At 39.1% G+C, this 26,727-nt stretch overlaps 2 protein-coding genes across 3 annotated transcripts in view; both read right to left on the bottom strand.

Moving 5' to 3' along the window:
- Positions 1 to 261: 261 nt before the first annotated feature.
- CARTPT (CART prepropeptide) lies at positions 262 to 831 on the bottom strand (the record flags this gene model as incomplete). The annotated part of the gene is made up of 3 exons (XM_084504060.1): positions 262 to 396; positions 475 to 558; positions 643 to 831. 3 exons carry the CDS (start codon positions 829 to 831, stop codon positions 289 to 291), a joined length of 381 nt encoding a protein of 126 aa, XP_084360186.1. The 3' UTR covers positions 262 to 288.
- A 6,462-nt stretch (positions 832 to 7,293) lies between these two features.
- Positions 7,294 to 26,727, bottom strand: part of MCCC2 (methylcrotonyl-CoA carboxylase subunit 2) — a 39,176-nt gene continuing 19,742 nt past the window's right edge. For both annotated transcript variants that reach the window (XM_084503335.1, XM_084503336.1), the window contains exons 8-17: positions 24,672 to 24,736; positions 23,672 to 23,771; positions 22,575 to 22,670; positions 21,217 to 21,289; positions 20,925 to 21,001; positions 18,858 to 18,924; positions 18,417 to 18,573; positions 17,523 to 17,637; positions 16,032 to 16,117; positions 7,294 to 7,758 (exon numbers count right to left, since the gene is read on the bottom strand). In XM_084503335.1, coding sequence (XP_084359461.1) covers positions 7,641 to 7,758; positions 16,032 to 16,117; positions 17,523 to 17,637; positions 18,417 to 18,573; positions 18,858 to 18,924; positions 20,925 to 21,001; positions 21,217 to 21,289; positions 22,575 to 22,670; positions 23,672 to 23,771; positions 24,672 to 24,736 — 954 coding nt within the window. In that variant the 3' untranslated portion in view covers positions 7,294 to 7,640. The remainder of the gene's footprint in view (positions 7,759 to 16,031; positions 16,118 to 17,522; positions 17,638 to 18,416; positions 18,574 to 18,857; positions 18,925 to 20,924; positions 21,002 to 21,216; positions 21,290 to 22,574; positions 22,671 to 23,671; positions 23,772 to 24,671; positions 24,737 to 26,727) is intronic.

The following is a 26,727-nucleotide window of genomic DNA, read 5'->3' as shown; positions in this document are numbered from 1 at the left end:
CCTCCGATGGTTGTCTCGGGAAGGAGAGGAGCGCCGGTCCCTCTCTCGGGTTCGGCTCGGCTCCCGGCAGGAGCGGGCTGGTTTTTTGTTGTTTTTTTTTTTTTTTTTCCTGGACGGACAGAAATCAGATGGGGGAGGTGGGGCGGGGAGGGGGACAGGGAAGAGAACAGCTCCACGGATATCGGATGTCACGGACGGCGTTACGCGGGCCCCCCCCGGGCCGACGAGGAGCCGAGCCGGGAGGCGGCGGTGCCTGCGCGCCCGGCGGCGAGCCCGGGGCCGCTCCGCTCACAGGCACTTGAGGAGGAAGGAGTTGCACCAGGTCCCCCGGGGGCAGTCGCAGAGCTTCCCGATGCGGGCCCCCTTCCTCACGGCGCACTGCTCCCCGGCGTCGCACTGCGGGCAGCGGCGGGGCCGTCAGCGGGAGCACCCCGGCGGCCGCCCCGTCCCGCCGCCTCCCGCCGGCGCACTCACCATCGGCACCTGCCCGAACTTCTTCTCGTAGTGCGGCACCCGCTTGCTCTTCAGCTTCTCCAGCACCTCCTGCAGCGCCTCGATCTGCAGGGACACCCCGGCACCCCATCAGCCCTCTCCCGCCCGGACAGCGCCCTCCAACCCGGACCCCTTCTCCCCCTTCCCCACCAGCTCCTTCTCGCGGGACGCTCCGCCGCCTCCTTCTCCTCCTCCTCCTCCTCCTCCTCCTCCTCCTCCTCCGCCGCCGGGGGGCCCCAGGTCGCGGGCGCGGCGCAGCGGGGGCTGCCCCTGCCCGCGGGCGCCCAGCAGCAGCGCGGCCGCCACGGCGCAGAGCGCCAGCGCCCGGCAGCTCTCCATGGTGCTGCCGCCCGCCCCGCCGAGCCGCCGCCGCCGCCTCCCCTTTATAGCGCCCGCGCCCTCCCCCCCGTGCGTCAGCGCCCCCCGCCGCCGCCCCGCCCCGGGAGCACCGAGACGGAGCCGTCCCTCGGCTCCTGAGCGGCGGCCGGGCACCCCGAGCCACGGGGGGAGTGCGTGTCACACGCCCGTCGTGTGTCTGTGTGCGTGTCACACAACCGTCGTGTGTGTCTGCGTGTTTGTCGCACGCTCGTCGGGTTTTCTTCGTCGGGGAGGTCGGGGCTGGAAGGCAAAGGGATCAGGAAGAGGGAGGGTCGGTAGCCGTGGGGCTAAGGGAAGGTCGGACGAGAGGAGAGGAAGAGCAGGGACTGGAGGATCACCCTGCAGGAGATGGGGGTGGAGAAGAGGAGGATGGGCTGCGAGGGGGCAACAAGTGGGACTGGGTAGGTTAGGGAGGCTTGGGGCTGTAGAGCACGATGGACAACTGGCCCAGGACAAAAGCAATAAGCAGCACTTTGAGCACAACCCCGAGAAGGGGCTTGAGGCTGAGCACCACCTTGCTGAGCTCAGTGAGCACCACCCGCCCCGTGCATGAAATGTGGTACCCGCCTCTTGGGGAGAAGAAAGCACAGTCACCAAAATGAGAACTGGCACCATCATGAGGGTACTGCACTCACTGCCATCATGCCTCTCCACTGATGCTCACCTCCACAGGCTGGGTGGCTTCATGTTGAGCCAAGGTGCTCAAGCCTTGGCCAGTTCTGGCCAGGGCAGGAGGAAGATAAGAGCAGCTTCCCCAGCTGAGAAAAGTGGTGTTGTGCTTGGGGAGCAGGTGAGAGGAGGGCAAGAGAACCCCTCACTCCCACAGGCTGAGGCTGGGGGAAAGCCATGGGGAGCAAAGCAGCTTGGATGCTGCCCCTGTCAGGAGCCAGTCAGCCCCAAAAAACATGGTGGCTGTGGGCAGGGAGATTGCTGTGAGCCTGCCAGAGGGGAGGCCCCGCTCACAGCATGGCAGAGGCATGGGGATGCGGGTGCCATCTGGCCTGTAGTAGCTGGAGCTGAGCTGGGTCTCCCAGCTGCAAAAAGGATTGCCTGGAAAGGGGGAACTTTGGGAAGCTTCCCTGGCAAAACGCTATTGGTGGACAGGCTGTCAGGGAGGTAGGGATAGCCTGAAAGTCAAAATGACATGGGTAAAGAGAAGGTTCTTCAAAGAGAAGAAGTGAAACAGGCCCAGGAACATATCTTTCCATGCAGGAAACAACATTTAAACGGGCCAAAATGAGTTCTGGCTTAAACAGTTTTCAAGAGCACTGTTCTGTTTGAGGTAATAAAAAGGCTCTGATCTCTACAGCTATCATGTTGCTTGTCTCCACAGCTGCGTGTTCGCCTCTTGCTGTTACCACCTCCCACACACTCCTATTGATCATCACATCCAGCAAAGGTCCCGTTTGTAATTGCTCTTCAGAGTAGAGATTCTCTGTTTGCATAAATCCTCCAGCCTCACTTTGCTGCGGGGAAGGCTAAGACGTCAGCTGTTAGGCTGATGGTCAACTGCTCATAACAAATCCCACATCCCAGGCTGGTGCAGAAATGCAACCCTGTGAACTGCTGGAAATGATGGGCCTGTCAAAGCAAAGTTTCTCGGAGCAGAGAAATAACACAGACAAGAAGAACGCCACACTTCATACGGACAGGCAGATATATGGCCTATTCAGCTTTGAAAGCAGTGTCTGTGAAGCCTGACAAAAAATTCAAGCTGTATTTCATAGTACAAGGATTACTCACGCAGTGCTGAAAACATCACAGAAATGCTCAGAAGACATCACTGCTTTCTTTCTGACTGGTACTTCCATGTGAAAAGCTGAAGTCCTGATTCTTAGTTCCCGTGGTGAAATTATGACTGAATGTGGAGGTAATTACAAAATTATATTTCCAAAAGCCAATGTATCTGTCTGGCTATAGACACCTACAGAGCCGTACATTTCTGCACCTACCTGTTGCTGTCTTTATGAACATCACTGTACCCTGCTCCATAGTCCAGCTGTTCTTGTAGACTATGTCTCCATCACTGGGGGGAAAATATTGGAGGATGCAGGAGAGCTGAATATTAAATGAGAGTCAGAAGCTACCAGGTCAGTGAGCAGAATTGGGTAATGGTACAAAAAAGCAAAATCTCTGTTTACAAGTACAAAAAAGGCAGGTACTTTTTGGCAACAGTGTCTGTAGCCAGTTGTAAGACTAACTAACTTAAATCTAATTCCCACAGGGCAGCGTGTGGCACTACAGAACTCGTTTCCAGATAATCTACATGAAATCCAGTCAGACCTCATGGATGAACAGCTCTGTTTCAGCTACATATTTATTCAAGCTTTTCAAAGTTAACACAGTTACTAAAGCTAATAGGCATGACGTACAGATGGGACACAGTCAGTGTGTTTTAACATCTACATATCAAATGGATAATTTTTGAAATTTTACACTATATATTAAATCGCACCCTTCCGTTGTGACTAATTAACTGAGTGTAATTCTAAGCACAGGAAAATAAAGGAGGTTTCTGTTGACACCATTGTCAAAATAATGTTTTGACATTCTATTCTAAATAATTCTTTGAGCAGTTTTGATACACTTATGTGTTCTAGTTTTGGCTTGACGTAGACACACTGTTGGATGGATTTTATGACTACTAGACCATAGAGATTAGCATGAAACATTTGTTCAAAGTGTTCTACTGAATCAGAGCTGTGAAAGTGGACATCTGGCTTTAAGTGGATACTTTAAGGCTTTGCTGAAAAGCACCAGGCTTTTACATGTGCTTTGTTGAATTGCCTTAATTTATAAACCTCGCTTAAAAAAAAAAAAAAAAAAAAAAAAAAAAAAAAAAAAGTTAATACAACATACACTTTTTTTCTGAATCAAGAGATTTCTTCAGCTGAAATCTGGAACTGCAAGGAAAGTCTAAGACAAATTAGAGTTCTGCCACATTTAATATAGTCCAGAGATATACTTGAAAGACAACATCTGTTTCAGTTGGAGATACCAGTTCATCTTGATGAGTAACAGGTTCACAAAATGCCATCTAAATAAGAGTTGGTCTCACAAGAACAGCAGATACACAAATGCCAGCACAAACACCGAGACTACAAACTTCACATCAAACCAGCTCCAAAATGGCTGGAAAAAAAAAAAAAAAAAAAAAAAAAAAAGAGTGGGAAAGAAGGGTAGAAAGAGGCACCCAATGGCTTCTCATAAATTGTATTGACTCTCAGTTTCTGTCGGCAAATCCATCAGAGAGGCTGTGCTCATTTCAGTCTTGGAAACTGTCCTGCAATCCTCATGCTGCTGCTGTACCAGACTATCTGCCCTCAACATTTGTTGCACAAACTGCCAGTCGCTTTGGTTGGTTACCACATTGTAGCTTTCAGTGGTTCCCAGCACATTCTCAGTGCCATGAGAAGAAAAAGGAAAATGTTATGTTCAAGTGGCAGTTGGTGGAGGAGGGTGTTCTTGTGATCCATCCTCGATTCACCATCTCATCCCAGGTAATTTAAAAAGCACCCTTGGCTACTTGCAGCAAGGATACAAAGGGTCTAGCTGACCTCATTCACAGCTTTCCACTTCCTTCTGTGGGGGCATTTGAAAACACACTCAACATCAGAATATCAGCTATACTAAACTCAGCATACCCAAACATTGACTTCTCTTAAATGGACCATGTCCTTTACAGTTGTCAAAGAGAGCTGGAACTAGATAATCTCTTACATTGCTACTGCTCATTGGCAGGAGGGAGGCAGACAGCCCAGAAAAGCAGTCCCCAAGGACAGACCAGATGGGAGCAGAAACATCACCTGGAAGCCTAGAGCACCAAGTTTGGGGTCCTGGTCCACTGCAGCTTGTGTGCATGACATTATGCAGCTATTTCCTTTGTTCCTCAACTCCCACATGAAAAATAAGTGTCATCCTACGTATCATCCTTTCTAACAAGTACACAGATTAACAGTTGTTCATATACTAGAGTGAAGAGGTGACACACAGCCACGATGGGTAGGACAAACCTGGATATAGTCATCCACAGTTCTTAAGACATCCTTGATGTCAGGAATCTTATGTCCTTGCAGTGACACTTACCTTATTAATAGTGTATTTAACATTTGCCTTCAGGAAGTATCCACAAGAAGTCCTACCAATAAGCAGTGGCAATGGGAAGAGAGAATGACTACCAAATGGAACAATGCCCAGGCATAAACGTACCTACCAACAACATCAACTATGGTAAGAACACGGTAGTCCAACTCATGACTCCCGGTGGGTCTGCAAATAACAGGTTTTTCAGCAAATTTCTGAGTGCCAAAAGCCAGTCTGTGCCATTAGAGTGCCATTCTGCACAACATGCGTCCTGTAGTTAGTGCCTACCTGCGAGGGACAGCATGTTGACCTAAAAAAAAGATTTTTCAAGATCCATTTTCCTAGGCAATGGGGAATTGTTAATTGTTAAATCACTACCAATTCCTTGAATCACTTGTCTTCAGTGAAGGTTCCACTCTGTACCCTCCCCTAACTGGAACATGCTGATGGGATGCTAACAAGCCTCTGATGATGAATTTCATTTAACAAGTTTCCAAAGACAGGTATTACTAATGCAGTACTGTCTTATTTATTCAGAGACATGTTTTGACTCAGCTTGTACACATATTTAGAGGAAGAATTTTTGATAAATGTAAATATCTATCCTTTCAGTCATAAGAAACGACAGGTGTTGTCAGAGGCATGAATCCTCCTAAATGCATCTAATTCCTTTATCTGCATCTAAGGATTATCAGTTACTGTCTCCAACTTTGAATGATTTCATTACCAGTCTTGCTGAAAAAATATATCCAAAGTAAAAATATTATTCCTAAGTGACCAATTACTTACTGCTAAGAAAATGACAATAATCCTTATAGCTTTGTGGGTAACAGGCTGGGGAAACTGACCCCATAGTTTAAAGCAGAGACAAAGGATGCTTCAGTTGCTGACTCCACTGGAGTTGAAGAAAATAAAGCATTTCTTTTTTGTTGGAAGTTGTTAATAGCAATAGTTTCAGTGTCTGAATCCTTTGCTCTCCCTGGCTACATTTTATATACACGTATTTGAAAACAAGGCATTGCAAAAGTTCAGCAACCATAAATAATGTCAACATATTTTCAGGATGAAGATACCCTGGGGCTATGCCCAACACAATTTTTACAAACTCTTGTGGTGAGATGAGAACAAGAACCAGTGCCACAAAAACAGCTCTGTACCTTGTTGCCATTTTATGGTAGTATTTTACGCTGTTACTTTCTGCTAACTACACTAACTACATGGTTAACATAATAAAAACTTGGCTGTGGGCATAACAGCGAGTACATGTGCAAAACTACAGAAGTAGTCTTTTTGGTGGTGTGAACACACTGAGTTTTATATGAATTTATTCTCAGTAAAAACTGAGAGAGAGAAATGGTCATTTAATGTAGTGTGGATGCATACCAGAGACCCCAGAGCTCAACACAGGCTGGGCTCTGGTTCTACTACACTAAAGATCCCTTGATCCAAGAGTTTACTTCTCAGCCCTACAAATCTGGGAAGACTACAGCTGACATGTTGTCCAGGATGATTATTGCCCAGTTATCTGTCTTCTCGCCCCAGGCCAGCACAGGAGAAGACTTCCATCCATGTACTTAAACTATTCTGTAATTTGTCAGTCAAAAGCATTTCTGCCATTTAGCAATTGTTTGGAATCTAGGTGCCTGAGGGACCAAGCTAGATAAAACTACCTTCAGAGTTCCAGCTAGCATAGTCTTTGCGTCCATATTCCAGGCACAATTCATGACAAACACTTAGTTTCTGCAAGGTGCGCTACTTCTATAAAGAACAAACGAATTCTTTAAAAATATTACACTGCAACAAGCTACACTAAATAAATTGGAAGATTGCACTTCTAGCATCTTAACAACCCCAAAGTTGGTGGGATTCAGGCAAGTGCTCTGGGTCAACCATTGACCCATTTGGAGAGGATGCCATGTCTTTGTGAAACTAAAGCTGCCAGAAGCATCATGCCACTGGAGCAAGATGTTGAAACACCTCAGCAGCCAACCCGTCTTCAGAAGTGCCTTCAGAAACCTGCAGCTCACACAGATGTAGTCTACTCTCTCCAGCTCTTCCAAAAAAAGCTAGGCATCCATCAGATTCTCTTGTTTTCACTTCAGAGAATCATACAGAAGACTAATGTTTTCTGAATGAAAGCCAGAGAAAGGCCAAAATGCCAACAACCGTGCGAAATCTATAATTTCATGCTGTTTTGAACTCCCTGGTTGCCATTATTGCACTTTTTTTTTCAGATTTTATTTACCAGCAATGTGCTGTTTTTGTTGTTGTTGAATTTCAGTAATATTTTGCTTTTGTAGGAGACATACAGAAAAGAATTAAAAGAAATGAAGGCGCTAATAAGCATCAATTATGCAGTTTATTTTGTAGATTTATTTAGATAAGAGACAATATCTATGTTTTCTTATCAAAGATTTTAACTTAATGACAGAAGTTACAGTTTATTCATGAACAGGGCAATGCAGTGTTATATAAGCACTATGACTGGTCTCAAATCAGTACCAAAATACTGAAGGATGGTGATGATTACTCAGTCAAAATAAATAAATAGGACTTTTCCATCAAGAATAGTACTGTATAAAGCTTTATTTTTTAAACTGGTTTAAAACACCTCAATGTTGTAGTAAGTTCACTCTCCAGTCCCAGTTATAATATACAGAGGTAATTCTGATTAGCATACATTTAGATTACATCCTGAAAACCCCGAATTCTGTCTTCTTAGAAGGTGCATTTAGTGCTGCGCTGAGACTGAGGCCCAAAACCAGTCTAGTATCTGCTGGATCAATAATTCCATCATCCCACAATCTAGAAAAAAGACGAACAACAATAATTAAAATTACATTAACATATACAGCTGGTAGATTTTCAAGTAGGCAAAACTGAAAATAGTTATACTAAATTGCAAGGACTAAAGAGCTAAATTATGCATGAAACCATAGAGTTAATTCACCTGACCATCAATGCAGTAGACTAGTGTGTATTATTTTGAACAAATTGTTTTCTAAAACAAAGTATAAATTTTGCATAATGTAGAAAATGACGTTTTCACCAGAAGCTACCTTCTTCTACTAAAAATGCTAAGGACTATGTCTCATTATTACGTACGTTACTCAGATTAGTCAAGCTGCCAGACAGTATGCTTCATATGTTTATATTTTTGTCATTAAAAGAGCTAGTTTAATTTTAGGTAATTCCAATATCTGTTGTACTTATTTTTTCTGAAGTCCATTTCACAGAATCACAGAATCACAGAATTTCTAGGTTGGAAGAGACCTCAAGATCATCGAGTCCAACCTCTGACCTAACGCTAGCAGTCCCCACTAAACCATATCCCTAAGCTCTACATCTAAACGTCTTTTGAAGACTTCCAGGGATGGTGACTCCACCACTTCCCTGGGCAGCCTGTTCCAGTGCCTCACAACCCTTTCAGTGAAGAAGTTCTTCCTAACATCTAACCTAAAACTCCCCTGGCTCAACTTACGCCCATCCCCCTTGTCCTGTCACCAGGCACGTGGGAGAACAGACCAACCCCCACCTCGCTACAGCCTCCTTTAAGGTATCTGTAGAGAGCGATAAGGTCGCCCCTGAGCCTCCTCTTCTCCAGGCTGAACAAGCCCAGCTCCCTCAGCCGCTCCTCGTAGGACTTGTTCTCCAGGCCCCTCATCAGCTTCGTCGCCCTTCTCTGCACCCGCTCAAGCACCTCGATGTCCTTCTTGTAGCGAGGGGCCCAAAACTGAACACAGTACTCGAGGTGCGGCCTCACCAGAGCCGAGTACAGGGAGACAATCACTTCCCTAGACTTGCTGGCCACACAGTTTCTTATACAAGCCAGGATGCTGTTGGCCTTCTTGGCCACCTGAGCACACTGCTGGCTCATATTCAGCCGACTATCCACCATCACTCCCAGGTCCTTCTCTGCCTGGCAGCTCTCCAACCACTCCTCTCCCAGCCTGTAGCTCTGCTTGGGGTTGTTGCGCCCCAGGTGCAGGACCCGGCACTTGGCCTTGTTGAACTTCATGCAGTTGACCTCAGCCCACCGGTGCAGCCTATCCAGATCCTCCTGCAGAGCTTTCCTACCCTCAAGCAGATCGACACATGCGCATAGCTTGGTGTCATCTGCAAACTTACTGAGGGTGCACTCGATGCCCTCGTCCAGATCATCGATGAAGATATTAAAGAGGACCGGCCCCAGCACCGAGCCCTGGGGGACGCCACTAGTGACTGGCCTCCAACTGGACTTGGCTCCATTCACCACGACTCTTTGGGCCCGGCTATCCAGCCAGTTTCTAACCCAACGAAGCGTGCGCCAGTCCAAGCCAAGAGCAGCCAGTTTCTTGAGGAGAATGCTGTGGGAGACGGTGTCAAAAGCCTTGCTGAAGTCAAGGTAGACCACCTCCACAGCCTTTCCCTCATCCACCCGGCGCATCACTTTGTCATAGAAGGAGATCAGGTTCGTCAAGCAGGATCTGCCTTTTCTAAACAACTCTAAGCTAATACCCTCCTTTTTACCGCCCTGAAGGCAATTAAATTATGAATATGCACTGTGTCAAAACCTCCAAGCAAATACCAAATTTGCAGTCCCCAAACTCCTAAACACTTGTAAACAAACTCTTTGACACTATCCAAAAATCAAAGTTCTCGTGGCATCAGTTCTCCACATCTTCATCTTACCCAAAATGAAAACCATGTCAAAACCCTCATCAGGCCACAAAACTGTAAATATTGTACATCCACTACCTCCTCGGTGATATAGTTAAACAAGAGACTGCAGTGCTCATTGCAACTCAAGTCTTCCTTAAAGAAGCAAACGTTTTAGCCAGGGTATGCAAAACAGAGGTACAATACCTTCAGTTAAGACAGCAATGTTCCTCCTCCATCCCATCTTTCCCTAGAGAGACTTTCTTTGCACCTTTCCAGAACTTACTGCAGTGCTGTCATGTCTACTTTTTATTCCTTGTCTTTGGAAAGACTGCTCTACTAATGTGTTTTAAAACTACAAGAAAGAGTCATGAATAGAGAGCTAACACAGTCTTTTCACTAAGAGAATGCACAGATAGCCATTCCTTTCTAACTGAAGTTTCCAGCTTCAAACCCTTTCTTATTGTTTGAAGATTAATTAAAAAAAAAAAAAAAAGTAATTACACAGGAACCAATGTATTTTGCACATTTCTCTTAATACTAAAAGCCTGCCCCCAAAAGAAACAGGACTGCAAAATGTGCATAAATACATGCTGATAATCTTGAGGCACCAACAGACAGTTCTGACAGTTTTCTGTCTTTGATATATTTTGCCATTTACTGTGACACTAAATTAATCAAATCAGAGAAAAATATTAAATGACTGATGATGTAAGTTTTTATTTTTGCAAAAACTACATATATCTTTCCTAGGATGCACAAAGTGGAACTGTAATAAAGGACACCTGTAACAATATGAGGCACAAGGGTTCAGTCCCAGCTTAGGTGTATGTTCTCCAGCTACCAGAATAAAAAAGATACCAGACTCATAAAGAAGGTTCTACTACAAATACAAATTTATCATGGTGTAGCTGCCCATGTACAGGAGACCACTACCCTAAACAGGGCACAAAGAGCACAGCTGAAGTACAAAAGGAGAAAGAGGTTTGAAATAGGGAATACATTCCTGTTAATTGGGCAAAATTACCTTATTCCTTTGTTGTGACTGAAAACAAAAGTTTGTTTAAGAAATTTCACACTAGAGTGAGGCTCACTGACCAGGCTGATGGGAGTCACAACTAACCCCGAAAGAAGCCTGAAAAAGACAGTACTTCTTCCAAAGGTGAGGAAAAAAAAGGTGCTATAGAGCCAAATAACAAATATAAGGTAACAGTAGCTCTATCTAATTTGTTCTCAGTGTAGGATTTTCTTGTGAATATCTCCTTTTAAGTGGGCTGGACAGCTCCAGCCTTGAACTATAATATTCTAAGGGCCACACCTGCACAGAGGTTGTACTAGCAAATTGTGCTGCAGAAGAAAGACAATAATTGTCTGTATCATATTTTGGATAAAGTGCGTGGTATAACCTCTTGCAGACTGCTTCCCATGAGTAATTGCTTTTATAGCTGTAGCTTTTAACAGTAAGTGAAAAATTGTTAAAATATTTTGGCATATTTTAACAATACTCCATTGAAAAGAGACTCAGAGTAAGGACTGCTTAACCATACAGTGAAAATAACTGGAAGGGTTTTTTGTTCAAAACAAGAAAGGGACAGGATGTAACTTTGTTCAACTGAGATTTATTTAAGCGTTGGTTGAATTTGTTTGTTTTTCCCCAAGCATAGTGATTATACCTATTTACGTAATCTAACATGATAGAATGGCAAAGACAAAACATTCCCTCCACATTCAACATCATGAAGTATGCATTACCAAACTCTTTTTCTTAACTTTCCTAAGCTCTTTTCCTTAACTTTTCTTGTGTTTAGATATTAAATTTTGATTAATTTAGTCAGCTTAATCTGGGGGAAGGGAGAAGGTCTGTGTTAATAGTGATAACCAACAAAGTAGTTTTTGAGGTCAAATCAGTCAGCACTACTCTGCTGTTTTTTTTAAGACTAAAAATTTGACTGTAATAACAATGACAAATATACTGACTTCTGTTTTTAAGCAGGTATTTTCTTTTTGGATGTTACAGCTTCGTTTGTTCTCCACTTCAATTTTTTAATGAACACTCACAGTGAACTTTTAATTATGAAAACCAATAAAACTACATTAAGTAATTCAAACTTTTTACGAGTGTTTAATAAATCTGCTGAGGGTTGAGGAGGGCAGGAATGATCTGAATTAAAAAGAATCACTGACTTAATGGGGTACTTCCCAAGCTGCAACTTCCTAGTGACCAACACTGCAACAAACACTTCCAAACATGAAGCACATTTTAATGGCAGATTTGCTTTTTGTAACAACACAGTAAAGTTATATTCACAACCACACAGATTTCATGCTGCATAAAAGTCAAGCCACTCTCATATGGCCACCCCTGGTTTCTGCTTCTCTTTGTTTAAAGAAAACTACATTTTCTACTGGGATGTAACATTAATAATTAAACTATCTATTAAAACCCCATTGCTAGAACATGAGTCACATCCACACTCATAAAACATTCATAACAGAAATGCTCTGAGTACAAGAAATGAACAGCTCCCAAAAGGAAAATGCTCATGTAATTTGTTATGATGCAAACTGCCGAAAGTCCTTTTAGAAACCTGTAAGCGGATTAATATAGCTCATTAAAATGGGTGCTGCCTAATGACTTTTGTTAATTAAGTCTGCTCAGTGTGAAAGGTTCTAATCAAATAATTGATTAAATTTTGATTAGAAAATACAACTGTGGGGAACAGTATTGACATTCTGTACATGTAACAAGTTGCAATTTATAAGCAAAAATAAAAAAGAAGAGTAAATAAGGAAATTTGCCTTTTTTCAAGACCATTGGATGTTTTCCTTCCCTCTTGTTTCTGCACGAAGCTTGAGTCAAAGCCTAATGAAGTCAACTGGAAGAGCCACATCAATCTCAGTGGATGTTAGAGGTGAGACGAAGTCCCCATAACTTAGGACAGCACGAGGGAGCTTCCAAACTGACTGCATTCAAGCAGTCATAAAGAAAGCAGGCTTTATCTCCATCTATCATTCTTTTCCTCTCAGCAACGCAAAGCTATTTGTTGGAGTTTTCTCCAGCAATCATTTGGTTTGTCTTTTTGGTGGAGGGGCATAGCTAGTGTTTTACAAAAACAAGGCTGTCTGGACCCAGTTTCAAACAGATGCTCTTATGTGGCTGACAGTCAACTGTTTGTGTTTTGTTGTTGTTGTTGTTTGTTTGTTTGTTTTTAACTATGCTTGGGATCAGAAAGGAAGTATCCTTTAGAGCAAAAGGAACATATTACTTCTCCCTGACATATAACAAATGCTTGCCAATGAGCAACTGCTGATGTTAGCTGACAAGCAGATTGGCTCTGTGGTTCAAATCCCTTCCTTGTGTACATTACTTGCCACAGGCAGCGTAAACCTGCTTCATGTCAGTGTTTCTGCCTACCTCCTGTGGGGTAGGCAGCCTACCCCACAACAGTAAAAACTTCTGAGCAATTGGTCCGAGATCTTGCTTCAGGATTACTGATAAATGAAGGAACAAGGCATATGCAAGATAACACTGACAGTCATGAAATGAAGGCAGAAAACTTAGGAATATCTACCAATATACCCAAGTACCTCTACCAGACAGAAGAGAGCAATTAAGAGCTCCTGTACAATGCAGACTATACTACTCTGTCCAATGCATGGACACAGAGAGAGAAATCAACCTGGACTGTCTTGACCTAAGTTAGTCACACACTGCTCTCACAAGCACTCAGTGACAAGGGACATTTTGCTTTCACTGCTTGCAGACAGATCAATCTCTGAGGGATGTCAGCCCTGACATTTGACTTCCTATCCCAGCTGGGCTTATTAGCTTGAGTGCAGCATCTCATGAACTCAACCAGATATAATCCAGACCCAAGCTAGGTCTCAGCTAGCCACCTTATATCTGTGCAAGCTATAGGTACAATAAGAAGTATTAAAAACCCTGTGGTTTTTGTTTGTTTGTTTGTTTGTTTTTAATATTGGGAGCCACATCCTTCACTTAAGTGTACTTCCTAACCCCTGGCAAAGTTAGGTTATTTACTGAAGTGCCTATGTATTTCCAACATGGCTTTACAAAATGGCAAGACATTCTGGAAACAAACTGGGTCAAAAAGCTGATCAATAGGGAGCAGAAAGCTGGTATTAAATATTGAAGTTTCATATAAAATCACCAAATGTTATTAAAAATTTAAAACCTCACTTTTTTTTAATCCTAACCTTAATCTTATGTATGAAACTAGTTTGTTGCAGATTAGCAATTTACTCCTGCAAATTGTAGCAATGGTCTGTTGTTTTTTGGGAGGGGAGAAGTTTTTGTATCACTGATATACTGAATATATTGAGTGTTAAATAAATCCAATTATTTTCAATCATGAGTACAAAGAGACTGTGACTGTGTTTTCAGTGAGCATATTAAAAAGAGCAAATATTAGAAAAAAAAATCAGACTATTCATTTCCTCCTTCATGTTAGGGATTCATTTTAAATACAGACAGTTTGACTCATTTTTTAATGTTATTATTTCAGTGGAAAATTCTCCTTAAAATCCAGTTACAAAGGATGACAGCATGTGTTTTGATTTTTCCTTCTTGCCACAGGGAGGAACACAAAGTTTTCCGACAGAGGTCCTAAGCTTGATTTAAGGGAGACTAACAGAGATAGCACAAGATTTTTCAACAACTGACAGCATTTCAGTTTGGGGGAAATCCTATGAAATTTAAATTGATTTAAAAGGTTGGGTAAAAAAAAAAAACAAAAACAAAAACAGCATGCCAACAGAAAGTCCACGTCAATTATAAAATAAGGATTTCACATAAGTATCTTCATTGACTATATGTAAAAAACACAGTAAAAAGCATAAACTAATTTAGTAGCTGTGGGGATTGCACATATGCACAAGACCTCAAGAAGCTGAGAACATCCATGACAACTCTGCAACATTGCCATGTAGACCTTTGCCAAAAACACAAACTAAGGAGTGACAAGACAAAACTTCTCCCTAAATCCCTGACCTATGTGATATATGCCTGCACCAGTGCAATCTGCCTAAATTGTCATGCTGAATACCCTATTGAGAATACTGAGCCCATCACAGCACCAAACAGGGCAAAAAAGCAAGAGCTTCTGTTTGATGAAGGCATTCACCTAGTCAGAATACTAAAATGAATATGGATTCTGTAGGTATGATTATTACAATTACGTTTATTCCAGTATCCCAACAGAAAAGAGAGTTAAACAGCCATTAATTTTGTACCTTTCTTCAGATCATGAGGAACTAACAATTTATATAGGAGGTCACTGATGCTACAATGTTGCTCATGTATGAGATTTGACAGGCATGAGGTTTAACATGTATCAAATCAGATAAAAAAAAGCCCCCAGCTCCTAGACTTACTGGCTTCTGTAAGACATTCACAGAATACTTTGCACCCACCTGTTCATATAATTTCTACACATGATGACCCCATAAAAATTTATCATGTTCCAAACACATTGTACTCAAATTATTTCCCAAATTCCTGCCTTGCAGGTAACAAGACCATCAATAATTCTAATTAAGTCACACAAAAAATATATACAGCAGACACCAAAGGCTCAAACTGGCTACAAAAGCACAGTAAAGTCTCATTATTTTATGCTAATCCTATGACTAGCAGCTGCGAGACTATGAAGAATTAGCTTTAGGATACGACAAGCAGAAAAGTTCACAGAGTTACTATTACAAACAGGATGAAACTAACCCAGATTAACAATCCAAGGCCAAGCCTACAAACTAGTTTCCACAGGCCATGCTCTAGGATGCCACCTTGCTTCATCAGACTAACTACTTCCTGGGCATTGACAATATTCCATAAAACTGAGGACCAAATGGTACAGAGGACTACTGTGGTAGTTTTGGATGACTTGTCAGCATATTCATATATGAATACGCTTCACGCATCAGCTAATGCCCTACCTGAATTCCTATAATTCAGTAGACATCTACGTGACCCAAGATTTACAAATTGCTTCAGGTATTCCTGAAACTTCTCCTTTACCACTGGCCTCTTCTAGATGTAGAATCCATGTATGCTTCAGTACATTTCAATAGGCTTTAGAAAGGTGACCAGACGCTGCAGTGGAGAGAATGATCTAAGACTTATCCAGAACAAAATACACAGAATATAAATTCCATGTTTCAGAAGACCAGGTAAGGAGTATCTCCCTACTGTATCATTACTTACAGAACCAGCACAGTAATTCCTGGAAGTGCATGCCTTCTTCTGAAATAGTTTGCACTACAAATAGAGGTTTGAAGTTTGTGGTGCTGTATTCCTGCACATCAAACAAAACGTTTGTTCTGGACTGCTCTGTTCTGCTCTTCTACAACACCAGGATTTAGGTGTCATTGCTATATCCTGTGATTACAATCAAGTTTTGGAAAAGTCATTTTTATTCTACCTTGCACTGGAATAGTAAGGGTTTCCTTCCTCCTCGAACCTCCTAATGATTGGCTCCTTCAAAGCTGCTTCATCCGCCTCAGATAACTGTAACAAAACAAATACACAAACATAGATAAAAAAAAATATTTATTATCTTCTTCCGCAATGACAGTAAAACTTTTTGATGCTGACAAGCAGCATCAAACAAGCAGAAGTAGCCTAAATTATCTCTCCAGATTTTTTTCAATCTTTTTACCTATAATGATCAATTTAGCAATTTGCTAAATTGTTTTACTTATAAATTTAATCAGTGGAATTAAAATATCACTTTTCAAAATGGGTGGGTGGGAAAAAGAGTAGAAATTTATAGGGAAACAGGAAGTCCTATTGCCATACTTAATCACCTAATTTTTCTGCAGATAATAAACTGAGATTTTATTAATAGACTTAACCAAGTATAAGAATAATTGTGGACTCGCATCCAAAAAATTGATGATGCTACTTAACTGGATAAGCCCCGTTCTGACTTGCCTTTGGAAATACTTTTTTAATAAAACCAGTCTGTTCTATTCTGGTGCTATGTTTCTCTGATCCAGAGTGGTCACTACTGTAATTCAGAAAACTGTCAAGTCTCTAATATACTTTACTGACATTAACTACAATTAGTTTTTAATAATAAAATAGTATTTTTTATTTTCTGTGCCTCATTCCGACAATATTAGGGATTTGGGAAGTTGAGACAGAGAGATGAGGATCTGTATGTTCTATCCATGGAAAGTCAAAATAAAGAGCAGAAAAAAGAACTTCAGAGATAACAAGAACATACTGATTCACTATTCTGAACAACTACTCATGATAAATACAAGCAATTTTAAGACATCACAGTAAAATCACTTCTTACGGGACCAATGCACCAGCATAAACACAGAACATGTAATTTAAAAAACACAGCAGAAAACTGTGTAGAGAAACTAGAAAAATATTATTAAACAAAATACCACTAACTATTAGTTAAAATGATTAAATGAGTCAAAAACTTTTCCAAACCTCTAAGGGTTTCTCCTATTATAAACCTTATAAGTCTCAGTCACTGAATAATTTGAAGATCAGTTTTCTATAAAACTGCCTACTTCAAAAGTAAATGGAAAGACACTTTGTTCTCACATATTCCTCCTCATACTCCCAAGTGGGTGTGGGGGAGTGGGAGTCCCTTGCTGCTCATCTTGGGCAGAACAAATAATCATGTGCAAAAAAAATATGAAAAGATGATAATATAAGAAATACTTCTCCTTCTAAACAAACACAAGAAATGTCATGAATGACTTTCACATTTAGAAGATGTAATATTTCACAAATATTTCATTTTTGTCAATGTGCTGGGTGGTATTAGGAGAACCATAGCTCACTGGTGTTTTACTCTGTAACATCCTTCCCTGGCTTACAATGTGAGAGCTCCAGCGAAGAAGTAAATTATAATAACAGTACTGCAAATGAAAGAAGAAAGATGTACCTGTTTTCCCTCCCTTGCCTTTTGGTCCTTTGCTATTGTAGCTAGAACAGTTGCAGCTTGCTCCCCTCCCATCACTGATATGCGAGCATTTGGCCACATATAAAGAAATCTTGGACTGAAAAACATGCATTAAGTATTAAAATTAGACAATGTATAATTTCATGGTAAAGAACTAATTCTCAGTCAGATGCATTTTATGCATGACAGTCTTACAATTCACTGGTTTTCAAAGAATGCAAATTAACATTTTTGATGCTTGCAGCATTATGTTTGAAAATACAAAAATTCTGCTTGTTTCCTATATTCAAGCACCTTAAAAATTAATTTCCCTCGTTCTTGTGTCTCTTCAACTCACAGCCCCCCAGGAACATTTCTCTTTAAAATATCACTAACAACTTCAGTAGTATCAGGGACCTTCAAAAATAATTAAAAAATATTTATGAGTCATGTCCAACAGGTCACAAAAATAAATCCTTAGAAGTTTTGCAAACACTGCTCATAAAATCCAGACTTGTTAAAGTGAATGAAGATTTTTTTATTCAAGCCAGTTCTCTTCACATGAATGCAGAATAAAGGACCAGCCCATACCACCTAGCGATTGTTTAGGACTGTTGATTTTCTGACCCAGGAACAATAACGGGAGAAAAGCACGTCAGCAGGTTTACACATTAGAAAATCTCTTCTGTCACATAAATTAAGGTTAATCATGAGCTTAACTGTCTCTACAGGTTTGTATGGTTGTTTTTTACTTAAGACCACATTCTATGAGAATTCTTTTGTTTTCCTAGGAGTACAACTTCTGCAATAATTAAAATAGCTTTTCAGATTGGTACTTTAAGGTTAGAGTATCTTAACTTAGTGCTATGTCCTGTTGTAATTTGAAGTAACACTTACCTGTATGCTCTTCCACACATCCCATAGTTTCCAGCACCATAAGAACCACCGATAATGACTGTTATCTTAGGTACATTGGCACAAGCTACAGCAGTTACCATCTTGGCACCATCTTTTGCTATCCCTCCAGCTTCATATTCCCTACCAACCATGAAACCTAATGAGTTACATGATGAAAAAAAGGGTTAGTAACTTTATACTATCACACTTTGCTGTACTTTCTAATATGCAATGTAGAGCACATCCAAAAAAAAAAAAAAGTAAGATGACAAGAACGAATCATCAATAACTCAAGCCTTCACAAGCTGCAGCCAGACTGATTCCAGAAGAGGCTGGAGATGTAGATAAAATAAAGCACACAAGATGCTTTCTAAAACTTATAGCCTTAACAGTTAACAGCAAAGCCTACAGCATAGTTAAACTTCATAATACTGCACTTACCTGTAATATTCTGCAAAAACACAATGGGAATATTTCTCTGGCAACACAATTGGATGAAATGTGTACCCTGTGGGGAGGAAAAAAAAAGAGGAAAGGGTAAGCCTTTAAGTATTAGATCAGTGAAGCCATTACTACCACCAGCATTTTGAAGTATGTGACAGTCTCCTTCCACTGAAGTCCATTGGAGTATCTGTATCATAAAGTGATGGCCAACTTCTCCATCCAAAGTAAGCTGCAAAAGATAATTCAACTCTAGCAGAAGTAAGAAAATGCCAAAAATACCAAGTCGAAATAAAAAATACTTAAGGGTATTCCCTTAAGTATTACTGTTTGTACTGAGAAGTTCAACTGTTTTGACTTGGCCAATATGCAGTTAAACTGTAGACATCTTCACAATGTGGCATCTGACAGTTTTGTAACACTGTCATGGAACTTGGACAACTGATCACAAAAAAAATCTCCCCATTTCCCTTATAAAAGAAAATTATTCTTTGAAACTGAGCAAGGCTCACATACATTATTTGCTCCTGGCCCTGCCAATTGCTACAACATTCTTTCCCCTTTTCTCAGGACAAAATCCCCCCTCTGCATTTTCTGGGAAAGACAATTTTTCTAACAAAGATAAGAATAGCAGAATCCAAGCTTCATTTTCAACTGAGCATAATCTAAAACAATACAGTTTCTCCACTTATTTACACGTTGTTGGTATAATTGAAAAAAAAAAAGGAAAAAAAAATATCACTGCAACTGAGAAAAAAACTAACCTCTTCACAATACAAAACCAGCAACATTTAGAAAAAGGACACACACAAAAAGAGAAAAATAATGAAACAATCTTTAGCTAGCTTTTTCAGAGAAGCACTCAAAAAAACAGTTATCTTTGGACAAAGATCACAGTACTTTTGCCTTTTTTTTTTCTTTAAGTTTCCAACTCACTATAAAAATTAAAAAAATATTTTGTTAGATTAGGAAGCTTACAGATGCAATGTCATGAATACAGCTAAATAAGTGAAACTTGATTATCTCCTCATAGAGTACCAATACGTCAGCATAAGTCAACAAACCAAGGGAGATTCCTTTCATTTTTTCATTGGTAGGAAAAAAATCATCAGAAAAATACTGGAAGTATTAGAAATACAGAAAGGATTATTTTCAAATTGGAAATAACTGTGATTAAGAAAACACTACCTGAAAACAACGCCACTTACTGCAGTGCTCCAAGTTCAAAGTATTCTCCAGTACATAAAACTCAATTTTGTGTATTATTTTATGACAGCAATAAATCAAGTAAAATTACTTCCTTTCTTCAACTTCTTCATAAAGGCCTCTTTTTTCCTATAGATTTTTCATACTGATTTCCTAACCATTAGTTTGAGGAGCCTACTAACACAAAACTACCATATGTAATTGCTATTACAAAAAATTCAACTCATAGCAGTTCTTGAAAAAAATAACTAAACACAGAACAAGGTAAATAAACACTCTGTCATGCACAGTATCTCTTTACCATCTCCAATCCCCAAACCTCAAAGATGCCCTTTGATTCACAAAATAGGTACTGTGTTTCACAGAGTTTGAGACCGTGTATGGTTTACTCATTAGATTAAGAGCTGCCACAACAAAGTATGAAAATAAAATCTTTGGCAAGTCAATGAGCTGAATATCGGAATCCAGGTTTGAAATTTTCCAGTTACTATCAAAACAATGATGTGATTTATTGTAGTACATCAGCTTGGAGTTCAGGACTTATAATCAACAGGCTTTTTGAAGTAATCAGTACGCATTTTTCTTCTAAGAGCTGTAAGTTTCAAGACATAATATTTCAACTGTGTTATAGTCAATCAAATTCAAATGCTGTCTTTATTTTACTATTGACCTATTTACTTCATATCAGAAAAACCTAAAGAACAAACACTAAAATAAGGTCAATTATTTTTAGTTTATTAAGCTATTTCTTATTTACATGATAAATTTGCGGACAGTCCACTTTCCTTATTTAAAAAAAGATCCACATTTCAAGAGCAAATTCTTCAACTTGAGGTTTGTTTCTCAGTGGTTAAGATTTACCTTTTTTGCTGACTCTGAGAAAAGAACTCCGTTGTTTCCAATAATTCCTACTGGGTAACCAAATATTCTTGCAAATCCTGAAGAGGACAGGTAAAATTACAAATTATGATAATTATGATGTATATTTATTTTACTGTAGCACAAAAAGGTAACACTTTCTCTTAATAACAGGAAGTGCTATTCTTTTAAGGAAAAAAACACCATTAAAAAACACCATCGGGTAATCCAAATAAAATGAATATAAGTATAAAATCAGTGGGAGTATACATAGAATAATTGTATTTTTAAATACCTGTGATTAAAGTATCCCCATACAAGGCTTTGAATTCATCAAATTTACTTCCATCTACAATTCTAGCAATAACCTTAAGAAAAAATAGAAAAATAGAATGAAACACCTAATCCTTCATAGTTTATAATTTTTTTTTATTTTTTTTTTTTAGAAAGAAAGAAGATGGTAGCATCTTGACTTAAAATTACTTAAAATGAATGCTTTCCAGTCAGAAAATATCAAGCAGTCCGCCATGTAAGTAGTCTGGATGGCAAGCAAAACCTACTAACTTTTTAAGGTGTAACTTCTCTACATGCTTATAAAAAAATGGAATTTCAAGGCTAAGACTATTGTAACTAAGCAGTTGAAATAAACAGAAAGAAAGGTTTTTTTCTGATTAGTTCCATTTCAAAGAAGAACTGGTACCTCTGGTTATATTAAACATTAATCAATAGGTTCACATTTATAAAGAGAAAAATATATACAGCCATGAGTCACTTTCTTAGAGATAACTACATTTTCATCTCTGCTTAAGTTTTTGACATATAAAAATAATGAAGATTTGTCCTGAGGTTTCTCTGGGATGCAAAGGAGCATTTTAAATAAACATAAATCTGTTGCTAGCAACATGTTTGCCAGAAGATATTTATTTCAACTTTAAAAGAGCATAAATCCAAGCTGGGGATTTATTTATACTCCAGTGTTCCAGCGTATAGTTCAAGTAAGACTCAATAAAAGTTTTTTTTCCTCTTACTGCAAAATAAATCATAGTAATTTCTGATAAAATATTTTAAGGAAGGTATACACTAAGATTTTTTCTAAAATAAATACTTGGTTTGTAGTAGGAAAAGCTCTGTATATGTTACCTGTGCAAAAAATCAGAGTGTGGTTACTCTCTGCATGTATGGAAGCAAATAATTACAAGAGATTTGCAGTAGAGTACAATAGTCTCCTCACATGGTTGGAAGAGCACTGAATTGTTTAGGATGCTTATACTCCATCGATCTTTAAATATTTGATCTTTATTTTCTCTAGACTAATAGAAGAAGAAAGCTGTCATATCACTTGGCAAGTCTATAGAATCTTTAGCCAAAAGTTCACTATTTCTTGTTTTTTTTTTTTTCACCATTCTATCAATCTCTTATCTTTAATTATCCTTCTTAGAAGTATAAATAAAATGCATTATGTTTTCAACATGTCGTTGTCATTGCAATGGATCTGTTAGATAACAACATCCAGAAATACATTAAAAAATATATAATATTTAAATATTCACTATATGCCATAAACCAAATTTCTGCAGACAAACTATGTTAATATAAAGAGTGATTTCCTACAAGAAAACATAGTACATGTATATATTCTATTTCTGTTTATACCTCTTTGACATCAAAGTTTCTTTTTAGCTGGTCACCAACTATTCCATATATTTCATCAGCAGGAAATAAAGGCTCTTCTGATGGTTCTACAGTCACCTGTAGCAAGTTAACAAAACAATTTTCACAACAAAGTCATTATTATTCTACATTATGATTTAGAAAAAAAAAAACACCACTTAGAGTTTAGACTGCATTCAACAGTCTTCTCTTCGCCAGTCACAGCCACAAAATGTCTGTACTAGCTTGACTTCCTTCTGCATGAAGATCAAGTTTCTTAAATAGAAGAATGATAATTTCTTCTCACTTACTGCAACAAAGGTGAGGGCCTTTGTTTTTATTCCTGTGTATGCCTCCACATGTGCTCCACATTAACAACTTCTTCCATGTCATCAAAAATTAAGCATGTCTTCCCCTTTCCTTTTTATTCCCCTATGCCCTATTAGACAGGTAGTATTCTGAAAAACCAAGGATTTCTGCCATTCCACTAAATACAGTATCTTGGCTTCCTTCAGCTGCAGAGATTTTACCTCCAATTCACCCTTTTATGTTTCCCCCAGCATAGGTTAAGATAATTTCTCCACTATATCATAGTTGCCTTTTTTTCTTAAAAGAATTTTTTAGATCAGTAACAATACGTTACAAAACCTAAGGTACCAAAAAGAAATAAAGTAGCTTTATCTCATGTTTTACATCTTTTGTTAATAATCTCAAAAAGTTCATGTTCAAACAAATGCTTTAGCAATTACCAAATTTCAAGTCCATGGGAATGACCATGTAAGCTTAAAATTAAATGCAGCACCTGGCAAGAATGAGTTCATCCTAAAGTGCAAATCTGTGATTCTGAAGTGCTGTTCTAGTTATAGTGCATGTTTCACTCTTGCATGCAATGCCAGTGGTTTCACTGGGAATGATGCAGTAGGAATGTAATTAATTGCAGAACTGAAGCATTAGACAAAACATTAAAGACAAGAATCATAAATTCTACTTACAAAGTGTTTAAAGTCAGAGACAAAAAAAATATGTTGTATAATCAGGGTCAGAAGAGCATCCATCCTTTAAAAAATGAAGTGTTTTCCGAGAATGTTCTATATACTCACATCTATTTTCTTCTGGAGATTTAAACTTCTTACAGCTTTCCTTGCTAGATGAAGTGCATGACTGTCATCCAAAGCATAATGATCTGTTACACCAGATTTTCTGTATTTAAATGATAATAGGAATATAAAGATTTTTTAGAAAATCCAAGAATGAAAATTAAAGTTTTTAAAAACCTTCAGGACTGTTTATTTAAAATATAGATGCTAAAACACAGCTCTACATGTTATCTTATAAAATTGAATTGAAAGTAAAACCCATGTCTGAACTTTTCTTTTAAACGGTATCAGACAGGATACAAAATGGTAACTCTGGTAAACCAAAAATCTAAATGACAATATAACAAATGGCAAACATTGCTCAAATGAAAATGAAAATTAATTTGAAGTTATAAAGAAAAAAAAAAATAAAAAAAATACTATGAACTGCCCTTGAAGAGAATTCTTCAGTCATTTCAATAAACTGAAGTAAAAATTAAGCATTTATTGTATAGCAGTACCTAACTTTTTAAAAGCACCACCTAGTTTTTTTTGTTCTTTTTTTTTTTTTTACTATTCTTTTCATTTTAGGAAACACATTGAAGTCTTTGTTTTGATAAGTATTCTCTTATGAAAAACACAGGCTATTTTGATTTTGTTTGTAGTAAGTTCCAATTGACATAAAATCTGCAAAAATACATTAGCTTTCTCAAAATTTGTTATTCTAATAGCACTCAGCATACAACAATAGCAAAGTCGTCCATGTTGTGAATGATGTTGCAGTATGTTAGATACACACTTAAGTATTTTAAAGCAGTAAGTGAAAGAAACAAGACACTACTTGGAGTAACACAGACTAACTACGCTACTCTAACAACAAAATTATCCACCAGTATCAGATAATGACAAAGCAAATATTTAACTTTTATAATCTAAATAATAACAAAATCAATCAATAAATAAACCACTCTAATAAAGCTTAAAGGATGGAAAAAAATAACTCCAGGAAAATATTTCTTTAAACCTGCAGTGAAGATCTGCCCCTCCAAGATCCTCTGCTGATACTTCTTCACCTGTTGCTGCTTTAACCTACAACAAGAAAAGGAAAACGAGCATTAGAATTGACACTTGTCTAGCATCAATATTTATATAGACTGTTATAACAATAAAACCGTACTTTGCAAAATATTTCTTCACTAATAATATTTTCTCAGTTACTCTCCCTCAGAGCACTTCAAACACGACAACTCAGAATCCTGCCAAAATTACTTAATTTTACTGACTTTGTATCTTTATTATCTAATATTTATTTGTAGTTTTTATTGAGAAAGATTTTCCATTTACTGCAGTATCTGTTGTTGTGTCTATTATTAGTGTGGTCATATTTACATACCCCTTAGGTTTATGAACATGCATTTTCACAAAATGATTTTTAGCAGTTAACAAATGCAATTTGAAATGTTATACATCCTGCATTTTTTCAAACAACAACAACAAAGAAAAACAATACCCGGCTGACACTGTGCGTTTTGATTCCGCTTAGTTTGTTTTCTCTACACAAACTTCTGTAAATTTTAAGTTACTTATTTAAGCACTAATCATAAAACAATCATTGTTAGTTTGTACTTCCTAGATCTTCCATTACAAACACAATAATTTAATAACAATCATTTTCTAAGAAGAGTGCATCAATGGCATAAAACTGTTTGGATTAACTATGATGTCTCCATAAAAATAACTGGAATGCATGATCTAAATCCTATCAAATTATAGACCTGACAGGATAATTTAAGAGTGACTGAATTCCTTCTTAAAATAAAGCAGTATCATTTTCTGCATGGTAAAAAAAAACTTTTTGACGCAATTCCACTGAAATACCTTTCCCACAAGCTCTGCCATACTCCTTTGAAAAAGATTCCTTGCAAGCTAGTGAAACCATTATTCACCACCCACGGAGAGTACAGAGGTAGCAAAAGACATTAGGAAAGAGAAAACTATCACTCCAAACCAGATACCAGTTTCCAAGATTCATGATCATGGACTGCTGGGTTTTGAGTATCTCCAGCAATGAAGACTTCAAAACCTGTCTGGACAACTTGGTTTGGTGCATGATCACACAATCCTCACAGTAAAAATGTGTTTTATTTGTTTTTTTGTTTGTTTGTTTGCTTTTTTAATAATAATTTCCCATGTTTTAGTTTGCCTCTTGACCTGTCACTGAACTCCAATGAGAAGTCTGGCTTCAACACATTTATTCCCCCTGACCATGTAGTTATACACATGGAGAGATTCCCTTTGAGCCTTCTCTTAATGAGAATGAAACGTCTCAGCTCTCAGCTTCTCCCCATATTACAGATGCTCCAATCCCTTCACTGGATTTACTTTTTTTTTTTGTACTGGGAGCCCAGATCTGAACCCAGCACCCCAAACGTGCTGAGTAGAGGGGAAGGATTACCACCCCTGACTTACTGGAAATACTCTTCCCAAAGCAGCCCAGGATGTTGCTGGCCACCTTGCTGAAAGGACACAATGCTGGCCCATATTCATCTCGGTGTCCAGCACCTTCCCAACTGGTTAGTTCCTGGCCTGCTCTGGTGCAGAGGGTTATTTCTTCCAATAAGCATTCACCTTGATTGAACTTCAAGAGGCTCTTGTGAGTCCCTTTGGACAGCTTGTAAAGGTCCCACTGAATGGCAGCACACCTATCTGATTCATCAACCACTCCTCCCAGTTTTGCATTATTTGCAAACTTGCTAAGCCCAGCAGTTCAGCCAGTTTTCAATCCACCTTACTGTCCATTCAGTTTGCTATTTCAGGAGACACTGTCAAAAAGCTCATCAAAGTGAAGATAAACAACATCTACTACTCTCTCCTTAGCCACTGAACCAGTCATCTTAGCATAGAGGGAAAACAGGTTGGTCATGCTTGATTTCCTCACTGAAAATCCAACCAGACTACTCCTGGTCATGTTCTTGTCCATAATATTTTCGGAAACAGCTTCCAGGATTATTTGCTCCTTTACCTTCCTAGGTATTGTGGCAATGCTGACTAGCCAGTAGTTATCTGGATCCTCCTTCTTG

Source organism: Aythya ferina (genome assembly GCF_964211825.1).
Source record: "Aythya ferina genome assembly, chromosome: Z".
Classification (NCBI taxonomy): domain Eukaryota; kingdom Metazoa; phylum Chordata; class Aves; order Anseriformes; family Anatidae; genus Aythya; species Aythya ferina.
This window is presented reverse-complemented; position numbering and strand designations above follow the sequence as displayed.